At 40.6% G+C, this 12,367-nt stretch overlaps 1 protein-coding gene across 1 annotated transcript in view; it reads right to left on the reverse strand.

The window, feature by feature from the left end:
- Positions 1-12,367, reverse strand: part of itpr3 (inositol 1,4,5-trisphosphate receptor, type 3) — a 459,677-nt gene that overhangs the window by 61,387 nt on the left and 385,923 nt on the right. The window contains exons 50-51 of the mRNA XM_049754123.2: positions 3,329-3,448; positions 3,068-3,243 (exon numbers count right to left, since the gene is read on the reverse strand). Of these exons, the coding sequence (XP_049610080.1) occupies positions 3,068-3,243; positions 3,329-3,448 (296 nt within the window). The remainder of the gene's footprint in view (positions 1-3,067; positions 3,244-3,328; positions 3,449-12,367) is intronic.

Consider the following 12,367-nt stretch of genomic DNA (forward strand, 5'->3'; position numbering starts at 1 on the left):
TGGTAAACGGCTCTTTATTTAACAAAACAAACTTCCAAGCGTGTGGCGGCGTGGACTTCCAGCCACCGATGTGGAAGAGAGCTCCATACAATAGGACCGGGCGTGCGTAAAAGCCATGTCCGAGCCCCATCCACCGTCCGTGGACAGCCACCCCGCCGAACTCCGGCCCCCGACTTCGATCCACGGAGGTGAACGAGAGCTCAGTAGAGTAGGACCGGGCGTCCGTAAAAGCCATAATAGTTTTTCAAACCTTCTTTGTCACTCCAAATCCTTCATTCCTTCAATCTCTGCGTCCTCCCTGTCACTTAGAAACAAAGCCGCTAATGTTGCCGGTAGTACGTACGTGGGTACGTTTGTTCTTTATGTAAAAAACCGCCGCGCCGTGCCGTGCCGCGCCACTGACGTCACTTGAAATTCAAATTACAGTAATGCTTTGGTACATCACGGGTCTTCAAACTTTCTTTCTGCTGCTCGATTACTGTTTTCGGTTGCATATTTTACAACTTGAAGTTTGTTACCTGCAAAATATGAGTTTCTTTTTGGTGCCATTTTTCTTAAGCCCTTCCCATTTAGAGCGCCCTCATCCAGTTTCGTCTGAAAATATTGTTTTTTTTTCAGATGTAGTATTTTTGTTTAGTTTATTTGGTTGTTTCATCAAAGTCAAAGTCTGCTTTACTGTCAATTTCTTCATATGCCAAGACACAAAGAGATCGAAATTACGTTTCCACTATCCCACGGTGACAAGACATAGTATACAATATGCATACTAGTAAACAGCACCAAAAAAAAAAACAAGAAGGCACAAACAATGAATAAATAAGAGTGATGAATAAATAATAAATAAACAAATAACATAATAAATATAAGAGGAGCAAAAATGGAGCAAGTGTGCATACAGCAGACAGTGGACTTGGATATGGCGCTTTAAAGTGTTAATTGCTTTATTTGATTCTTTCTCTATTTTTTATGTTTTGAATATGTTCAAGATAAAGATATAAAAGCATGTGAAGTGATCAACTATACTAAAAATAACATGTGAAGTGGTCAACTATAGTTTTAAGTAAGTGATGTGTTAATGATCAAGTAAAATTTGTGGGAAAAAAACATATATAAGTCGCTCCTGAGTATAAGTCGCCCACCCACCCAAATTATGAAAAAAACCACGACTTATAGTCCGAAAATTACGGTATTCATTAAAAACGCAGCAGCTGACAGAACTGTAAGCATTCATTTTTTTGACGTCATGTCTGCTTTTCACAACTTGGTCCGTTTTATTGTCTGTTTGCTCAGGTTTACCTCGCCTCAGAAATATGATTGATTATGACCAGACTCAGTCGTTGGTACAGCGATGACTGGATTTCCAGGCTATGACAACGCACCAAATCATCACTTCAAAATAATCCAGGCAACAAATAAAGTGCTCAAGCATTGCAACCAGAAGCCTGACTCAGCCAGGAGCCTATACCCGGATCTTCTCGCAACGCCCGCAGGTCGTTTTGTTGGTAAATTTGGGAGTACCAGACTTCCAGAGAAGAGGTCGACCCTTCAGCTGAGTGTGGCTGTTTGGATAGGCAGCACAGTTTGTACCCCATACGTGGACTTAGGGTAAATGTAAATCAAATGAACCCTTACCAATTTTAATTGACTATGTAACAACATGTACATATATGTACAATTCTGCATATATTAAGCCACTCGGAACGCGTCATGTTTGCTTATGTTGGTGACTGGAGAAAGGAAATAGACGTGACAGGGTACTTCAGCTCCGGAGAGGCTACCCATTTCTTTTAAATCAGCCACTGAGAGGCTAATCCTTGTGATATGTTGAAGTAGTCATAAGTACAGATGTCCATGCAAATTTTGGTACCACTTGACAACTGATTTTGGACATTTTAAGCAATGGTCTACAATGATTTACAATGGGGAAATTGTGATCGCTTCCTACCATGACGTCATCAACCAAGACATGGAGGGAAGAGGTGCGTGGCCCTATTCCTCATTAAAAGTGTGCGTTTTAAGGTATTCTTTGTTTCATTATTCCTCCAAAATGAATGGATAAAATAAATTTCATTTTCCTGATGAAAAAATAGAGGTAGTTAGTGAAAAGTGAACCATCCTCGGTTTAATATCCCTTTAATACTTGAATAGTAATTTTTTTTTTAAACTACATTTCTGACGTTTATTTGACAAACCAAGCCGTTTGAAAATTGGGTGAGTATTTGGAAGAGTTAAGCAATTTCCAGTTATTTCAAAGTCCGTGCTCCATTGACTGTAAGATTATGAGTGATCTAGCAGCCCTGTAAGAGATGGCCACCCTCTGATGAGGTCACTTCATATTGGCTCATAGCACCCATAAGCCATCTAGTGTTTGTATTTATTGACGGTATACAAGTGGCTCAGTTTTGTACACACCTCCGTAGCGAGTTGGAGTTGGAATAGTAGCGTTTCAAAACATCTTTATATTGATTTTCAGGTGAGTGATTAATTAGCATGGCTTTGGTTAGTTTATTTGGTATAGTTTGTCAAAGTATATACATATATTAATTAGATCACCTGCTGCTGTCAATCGCAGCCAGTACAACCCTCTCCTCCCTGCCCATCCAATGGTCCTCCAGGCATCGTCCCCTTTGAGGGGCGTTTTCAAATTTTACTGATGGGTGGAGCAAGAGTCTGGTTGGGAGTGAAATACTCTTAAACAGCAAATGCACTTCTCATAGGTAAAACTCGAAGTAAAAAAACTAAATTTTTTAAGAATAATCTAAACGCCAACACCTGAGCAACTTGAAAAAGTCGCATATTCCAATACTTTCACTCACTCTAAAAGTGGGTGGGTTCAAACAAAAGGTGCTCTGTGATCAGTTTAACATAACTGGATGTGAATGCCATTAATTAAAAGCTGGACTTCTAAATTTTTGTCTCATTCATCTTTTAATCTGAAACCTAAATGTCTTTGGTAAACAAAACAACAAAGGAAATTACCTTGTCTTTGGAGGGGACTGTATATGGTCAGATTAGGCACATTAGACATTTTGCAGTCTTTTATCAGACATGATTTGGGTGGTCTTACATTGAGCGTGCCTAGAAGGATGAGTGTGTTCCCGATACCCAGGTGGTAGATAGACCTCAGGATGAGCGCTAAAGTCAGCGGCTGGAGGCCATAGCGCTGAGAGAGCAAGGCCAGCATGGACAGCCCGGTCAGAACCCAGAACAGCATCAATAGCAGAGAGTCATCAATGGCTCCAGCTGGTAGGGTGGAGAAGGGGGAGGAGATAAGCTTCTGGCTATACAAACAGGACATGACACATCAACTGAGAATACTCAATGGCACCTTGTCCTGAATCATATGGGTAGAAGAAGGCGATGATGAGGTTGATGAAGACAGCCAGGTTGAAGGAGATGGTGCCCCACAGTGTCATTCTTCTGGAGAACCAATAGAGCACTGGCATACCTGCCACACACGTGTGTCATTCAAGTGTACACACAGAAATGGATGTGTGCATGCAGGCATGCTCATTTATGAATGACTGCCATGGACGTAATCTGGGTTATCTCTCACATTGAATGAATGACTGAATTTATTTCTTTCAAACAATAAATTAATAAATCAAAGTAAAGTCATGTAAATTATGACTTTGCACGAGACTAGGTACAAACAAAATACAATATACAGCACATAAGGATCAGAGGTGCAAGTTTACACACCTGAAAAGGATTGGAAAGAAGTAGGACTTTAGTCCCACTCTCTATCCAATTTGAAATTTAACATTTTTAGCTACCGTAATTTCCGGACTATAAGCCGCTACTTTTTGCCCAAGTTTTGAACCCTGCGGCTTGTTGTCCGGTGCAGCGTATCTATGGATTTTTCATGATTTTTGCGATGACTTGATTACTTATACACTTGTAAAAAGGCTGTGGACCGCTGTTGTGCGGCACGGCTTTGTTGAGCGGAGGGATATGTGACATGATCACGGGGGAGAAGAGTGGTGTTTTGATCGCATGCCCATCCGCCAGGCAAATAGTGCCGTATAATTGACACAAAGAAGAGACAGAACGAGATCAAGACGGACATTACTGAAGAAAGGAAGCTTTTATCCACAAACCCTCATTATGGGGGACAAAAGAAATGCATATGATGCCGCTTTTAAGTTAAAGGCAGTCGATTTGGCTCTTAACGTAGGAACTACAGCTGGTCATACACTGTAGAGGTCTCTTTTGGTCACTAGGGGGCACTGGGTAATTGTTGATGACATCTTACTCTTTTCTTTCTTTATTTCCCAGTCATGTCTACTCTGGAGCTATATGTGTAACTCGCTAGTTTAATTTAATTTAGCGCTTTGTGCATGAATAAAATTAGCATGAACAGACCCTCATCATGGAAAATGCTAGAAGAAATACATAAAAGCGACAATGAAAGAGAGACTGAGAAAGTGTGTGGCAAAGTACATCTGACGCTATTCCAATCCGACACTGAGGAGGAAGACTTGGATGGTTTCAGTGCTTAGGAGGAAGATGAAGACGGCTCTCAGCGACTTTTACTGGTATTTTTTTTTAACCAGCCCTGTTAGTGCTGTGCTACCGTGTTCCGACTTTGTTACCGCTGCGTCTCAGTGACTTTTATCGGTATGTTTTTTTTTTTTTTTATCCAGCCCTATTAGTGCTGTGTTACTTCCGTGTTGCTGCGGTATTACTGCCGGGTCACAGGCAGTGTTTGGAAAGAAATGTTAACATTTAAAAAAAACTTTAAAAATGCTTTTTGTGTACGTAAATAAACCGTAAATAACTCGCATGCACATGCGGCTTTTAGTACGGTGCCTTTTCCCCTAATTTTTGCTCATGCGGCTTATAATCAGGTGCGGTTTATAGTCCAGAAATTACGATACTACCTGTAACAAAGTAAAAACATTTCACATGTACAGTAAAAAAGAGCAAACACATTTTAAGTAATTAATTTCATTGTGTTCGTAACTCATTCTGTGTCAATTATTTAAATTAGTTTTTGAATGTCATCATGCTATTCCATTGGAATATTCCATTGCAACGGAAAGACAAAAACTTTTCATTGTTAACCTCTATTTGGGTACAGAAATGTTACCCTCATTATTCCTTTGTAACCACTGTATTATTGATGAAAATGCTTTTGAATGTTTTTAAGCAAAACGTTTTGCTGCACTTTGAACATAATTTGACCAGTTTGATCATCTACAAGGTCCTTGAACTTGAGTATCTGTGATTGTGGTCAAGATAATCAGATTCATTTCTAATTCTAATGGCCTTTTTCTGTAAGTAAGTGATTTGTAAAATTGAGCTTGTATAGTATAGTATATATATGTCTCTGAGCAATAGCTCAGACATGGTGATATCAAATAACTATATATTATAGTTTATAAACACTTTGCCTTACACAAGATAGAGATATTTTATGCCAGTTTGTTTTTAATGTATTTAATATGATCTTTTCAATCTATATGTTCAGCTACAATTACATCAAGAAATTTCATTGTTTTGTATTATTTCAATAATGGTTCCATCTATTTGTATTTGAACATCAGTTAGTGTGCAATGTTTACCAAAAATCATGAGTTTGGTTTTACTGAAATTAAGTGTTAATTTATTAAAATCAAATCATGTTTTTTTTTCATTTCCATATCCATCAAATTTAAAAGTTCTTCTAAATTTTCACTTGAGAAAAACATATTTGTATCATCAGTGACAAATACCATTTTTAATAACTTCAAAAGATGATAAAGATTGAACAGAAGATGTGTATTGACCCATTTTCATATACATAGTAGGTTATTTATGTAAAGATTGAACGGTTTGGGGCTATATACTATACTATAGTATGGTATTGGGCCCCAAACTGTATACTATACTATATTATGTCCCTACGGGACACCACAGACATTTTTTAAACTTGAAGATGTATATTGACCCATTTTCACATACTGCTGTTACTTATATATCTTTCGACCGAGTTCAAAGTACTCCTCTAATACCATATTGTTCAAGTTTATTGGCTGAAATATTGCGATAGTCAGGTCAAGTTTCAAGTCGAGTTTATTTATATAGCCCTAAATCACAAGCAGTCTCAAAAGGCTTCACATATACAAAACAAATTGACAATTATTCTCAAAGCATCCCCTGATCTTAAGCTCCCAAGAGGGCAAGGAAAAACTCAAAAAAACCCTACTAGGGGAAAAATGAGAAACCGTGAGAAGGGACCATAGATGGGAGGATCCCCCTTTCAGGATCACCAGGCTGCAATGGATGCAGAGAGGGCACATAAAATACATAATATAAAAAAAAAAATCAAAGAAAAAGTGGATGTCCAGTACAAAGCGAAGAACTGCAGGAGGTGCCCTCGATTGTCCTGGAAGTATCTTCGAGGGGGGTAATCCGCTACAGTTCCCTCTTCTTGATTGGTCCTCGAGAATCCAGACAGCCCCTGTTAGCTTGGGTGTCACCTAACCACCTCCCGGTTAGGTGACACCCAAGCTCTGGAGCCCGAATAGAAAATGCTCTAGATCAGTGGTTCTTAACCTTTTTGGAGGTACCGACCCCACTAGTTTCATATGCGCCTTCACCGAACCCCTTGTTAGTGAAAAATATTTATTTTTTTAATTCAAGACATGGATGTTTTTTTACTAATGCACAAAATGAGCTGTGCATGAACATCACCTTGTTCAAAGAACAAAACCAGCACAATGCATGAACTCGCAACAAATTATTACATACTGGCAAATCAGAAGCTACACGATAAAACAGGTTTGTTCGGACCTCCTCAGTGGGGGCTCTGCCGAACCCCTGAGACCGACTCACCGAATCCCTAGGGTTCGATCGAACCCAGGTTAAGAACCACTGCTCTAGACCCTGCAGACATTTTTTTGGCCCTCGGGGTCACTAAAAGACTAGCATTTTGCAAGCGGAGGTTACGAGACGTAACGTAAGGAACAACTAGGTCGACGAGATATAAAGGCACTAAGCCATGCAATGATTCATAGGTTAATAGAAGAACCTTGAAGTCACATCTTAAATGTACCAGAAGTCAATGTAAGTTGGCTAATATTGGGGTAATGTGATCAAATTTTCTTGCCCGTGAGAGCAGCCTTGCAGCAGCACTTTGTACAAACCGGATTCGGTTGAAGTTGAGAAATTGTGTAAAATGTAAATAAAACCAAAATACAACGATTTGAAAATCATTCTCAACCCCTATTCAATTGAATACACTACAAAGAGAACATATTTAATGTTCAAACTGATAAACTTAATTGTTTTTTGCCAAATAATAATTAACTTTGAATTTCATGGCTGCAACACTTCCAGTAGAAGTTGGGAAAGGTGGCAAAAAATACAGAGAAATCTGAGAAAAGCTCATCAAACACCTATTTGGAACATGCCACATGTGATCAGGCTAATTGGGTACCATGATTGGGTATAAAAGGAGCCTCCCCAAACATGCTCAGTCATTCACAAGCAAGGACGGGGCGAGGTTCAACACTTAGTCCACAACTGCGTGAGAAAATAGTTGAACAGTTTAAGAACAACTATACTGGCCTCACTAAACGTGTAAGGAATTCAGCTATCCAGCATGCGTAAACAGCTAGGTGAGGAGAACAACAAAGGGAATGCCGTACGATCCTCTGCTTTTTTCTCTCCTATATTTTACCCAAATGTGCAAAACAGAAAGCTGTAAAACAACATTGCCCTCGTAGGGAATCACAACTGTGACGCTTTCGAGCAGACTTAACTTGTCTCGCCGAGCTGAGCCAACCGCTAGCTTCAACTGCCTTGTCGTCTCCTTGAACTCGCTTTCCAGAGAAGAGAACCGTAAATATACTCACATGTAAACCGAAAGTGGCCAATAGATGTCGCTAACGCACCGCAAATGACCCAAAGGAAACCCTAAATGAATGAATGGTCGTAGGACCAGAACAACAACATTTCTCAAAGCAAAATTGCAAGAAATTTAGGGTTTTCAACATCTATAATATCCATAATAATATGTCCATAATATCATCAAAAGGTTCAGAGAATCTGGTGAAATCACTGCACATAAGCGCCATGGCCGGAAACCAAGACTGAATGACCGTGACCTTCGATCCCTCAGACGATCCATCAGACGGCACTGCCTTAAAAACTGATATGAGTGTGTAAAGGATATCACCAAATGGGCTCAGGAAAACTTCTGAAAACCACTGTTGGACCAATTCTCAATATCTCAGTTTTATCTGGGTTAAGACGAAGGAAATTGAGAGACATCCATTGATTAATCTCCGCAAGGCACACCTTAAGATTACAACAGTCCCGCGGATCTGTCATCAATAACGGCATATACAGTATAATTGAGTGTCATCTGCTTAACATTGAAAACTAATATTATTTTTACGTATTATGTCCCCAAGCGGAATCATATAAATATTAAATAGAATTGGTCCGAGTACCGATCCCTGCGGGACACCACACTTAACATTATAGAGCTCAGAGGTCGCATTGCCATGGACCACTCGGTGTGTCCTGTCTGATAGATAGGAATAGAACCAGCTGAACCTGAAATACCAGCACAGCTTTTAAGGCGCTCTAATAAGATATCGAAGTCTACAGTGTCGAAGGCAGCATTAAGATCGAGTAATAACAATACCGATGAAGTGTTTGAATCCATAGCTATGAGGAGATCATTCGTCACTTTAGCAAGTGCTGTCTCAGTCGAATGATTAGCTCTAAAGCCAGACTGAAAAGATTCATATCGATTATTGGCGACCATGTAATCAATAAGCTGCTGCGCTACTACTTTTTTAAGAAGTTTTGCTATGAATGGGAGATTTGAAACTGGCCGATAATTACTGAGACAGTCCGGGTCGAGATTTGGTCGCTTAAGAATCAGTTTAATGATAGCGGTTTTAAAGGCTGTTGGCACTATACCAGAGGAGACAGACAGATTAATTATATTTAAAATGGACGGTCCTAAAATTTGAAATAATTCTTTAAATAGTTTGGCTGGAAGCCGGTCGAGTAAACATGTTGTTTGTTTAGCTGCACTAACCAATTGTGTAAGCCTTTCGAGGGACAGGCTTTTAAAATTTGAGAGGGTTATTGCATGATCGTCCGCGCCGGTAATCGGCGGTTTCGACTGAGCGATTGGAATGGTCATCCCTAATGGATTCAATCTTTCGAGCGAAAAATTTCATGAAATCATCAGCTGAGTGGAAGGAGCTATCGGAGGTCGGCTGGCGTAGTGTTAGTTTTGTATCAAATAAGTATTTAGGATTGTTTTTATTGAGATTAATAACTTGCGAGAAATAATTAGTTTTTGCTAAGATAAGCGCATCTTTATATTTCAGGAGGCTGTCACGCCATACCTGATGGAAAACCTCAAGTTTGGTTAAACGCTCATGATTTCTACATAATTGCTTAAGCGTACGTTTTTCATCTGTGAACCACGGAGTAGGCATTCTACGGCGAGTTTTCCGACGTAGTGGCGCTACAGAGGTGATGGCATTTAATAATGTTGCATTGAATTCATTTGTAAGATTATCAATAGAGTCGATATTTGCGGGAAATATGAAAGTTAACGGCGGCAGTAACTCGGATAGCGCAGTCGCAGCTACGGAGTTAATATTACGGCTGCTGTAATTCTGATTGCTCTCTTAGCTTTGACAAAGAACAAAAATTTCAAATTTTATTAAGTAATGATCAGACATAACAGGAGTGTATTGCAGTACTGTTATATTTGAGGTTGCCAGTCCTCGGGATAATACCAGATCTAAGGTATTTCCATTCGTATGCGTTGCTGCCTGTATGGCTTGCGTAAAACCAAACGTATCAGTTAAAGTCTGAAATGCCGAAGTAAGTGGCTCTGACGGTAAATTCATGTGGATATTGAAATCATCCATAATTATTATACTATCCGCATTTGTCACTAGATCAGCCACGAATTCTGAAAATTCATCCAGGAAGCCAGAGTAAGCCCCGGGTGGACGGTAAATAACAGCAAGATAAAATGACAGTAAAGCAGCGGATCGGGCAGTGAGAACTTCAAATGTTTTAAACAGGGCTGTGGACTCGGCGAGGCCTCATTAAGCAGCAGCAGTTCGTTAGGCCAAACATATTTAGATTATGTTCTGTGATGAGGTCGTTAACGAGTACTGCTTTCGAATGAAGTGATCTAATATTCATAAAACCGAGTTTGAGTCTAATCGGTAGATCAGGGTTCGTATCTATCGGAGGATTTTGAAACGGAATATGAGTAAGATTGTGTTGTCTTGGCCCAACATTACCTCTAAAATGTTTATTAGCGTGGCGGGTAGATACAACCATAGGAATTTGAGAGTTAATATTCGGCAAAAAATTTATATTATCTGGAACCGGCACCGTTCCATCAACGAAACTGGTCAGAGTGGAGTGATTGGATTTGTCTACTCCCTCAGTAGAAAGTGTGTCAATGTATACTCTAGCACTATTCAAACTGTGACGCTCTACTCTACACAAGAAGCTATGTGCATGCTGGGAATCTAGCCTAGCGCTAGTTAACTTTAACTTAACAGACTCCAAACCCATCCTAACAGGTGGCCGAGTCACCTGTGAGCCGGCCTGCTCTAAAGTGACCTGTCATGAATGGCTCACACAGAAACCTATATTCCTTGAAAGAGTGAAGGCGCCTTCACGGTTAGGATGAAGGGTGTCCTTCCTCAGCAGGTCGGGGCGGCCCCAGAAGGAGGACCAGTTATCTATAAAATACAGTCCCTGCTTCTTACAGAAACCAGCCATCCATCAATTAAGGGAGACTAATCTACTAAACCTCTCGTCAGTGCCTCTCGCAGGCAGGGGGTCAGAGAAAAATACTCAATGCCAACTCATCTTTCTGGCGAGATCACAAGTCCTCGCTATGTTTTTCTTTGTGATCTCTGATTGTCTCATCCCAACATCATTGGAGCCAACGTGTATCATTATATCCGAGCAGCTAGTGTTGTTGGACTTAGCTGTTGACTAGACCTATTGCAAGCCATCTCCCTAAGATTAGCTTCTATGTCGGGTGCTCTGGCTCCAGGGATACACAATACTGTGGCTGGATTTGTAAGCGTGATGTTTCGGGTGATGGAGTCACCTATGACCAAGATGCGAGAGCCAGTAGACCGAGATGATTTAGTACGACTTCGCGGTTTAACTGGCTCATCGCAGTTAGCAAGCCACTTGGGGCTAATGCTAACTGGGGTAGCGGGCTGACTACAGCCCGCATCTGTGTCTGCCACATCTACGGTTATAGCACTATTCTGCTCTAGCTGGCAGACACGTCCCTCTAGCAGGGACAACCTCTCTAAGAGAAGGGTGCAGATGGTGCACGAAGCCATACAAACCTCTTGATCCACAGCCATAGTTACATGACCAATGATCGACGATCGAGAGCCGAACAGTGACGTGGAATGGCAAGGATTGACGGTCCGCGACTTTCAACAAAAGTAAACCCCCCAAAGTGGAGTAAAAAACGTAAAAAAGTAAGGAAAAACTCAAACCCCAGCACCAGATTAGACCACGGATAGGTAATGGGAAATGTGACTGCATCTCAACCAAAACCCCGAGTTTTCTGACCCGACACGTGGTTTCATGAGGCGACGTGTGAGTGAATCCGAGTGGAGTAAAAAACGTAAAAACAAGGAAAAACTAGAAAAGAATATCAATGAATATTCAGGCAGTGTGTTTGTTACTGTCAATAGAATTAGTTATTTCTTCAATTGTGTCAATTATTACCATTGAAGTTGATAGATTTTAAAAGTTAAAAAGTTAAAGTCCCAATGATCGTCACACACACATCTGGGTGTGATGAAATTTGTCCTCTGCATTCAACCCATCCCTGTGTGATTTTGATCCATCCCCTGGGGGAGAGGGGAGCAGTGAGCAGCAGCGGTGCCGCGCTCGGGAATCATTTGGTGATCCAACCCCCCAATTCCAACCCTTAATGCTGAGTGCCAAGCAGGGAGGCATTGGGTCCCATTTTTATACTCTTTGGTATGACCCGGCCGGGGTTTGAACCCACAACCTTCCAGTCTCAGGGCGGACACTCTACCACTAGGCCACTGAGCTTGATTTTTCCTACAATCATACTCGCAATCAGTTCATATGTTATATTTTTGTGTAAATGACTCAAGTATGGCATCAAATAATTGTTCTAGTATATATGAAAACTGCGGGAGAAGGCAGATGTCACAATAGTTTATAAATAGGTGCAGATCAGAGTTTTTGTAAAGAGGAGTTACTTTTACTTTTTTCAGTTGAAGATGAAATTTGCCAGACACCATCCATCCCTCCATTTTCTGTAACGCTTCTCCCCACAGGGGTTGCGGGTGTGCTGGACTCTATCCCAGCAGTCATCGGG

This window comes from Syngnathus scovelli, chromosome 2 (assembly GCF_024217435.2).
Source record: "Syngnathus scovelli strain Florida chromosome 2, RoL_Ssco_1.2, whole genome shotgun sequence".
NCBI lineage: Eukaryota > Metazoa > Chordata > Actinopteri > Syngnathiformes > Syngnathidae > Syngnathus > Syngnathus scovelli.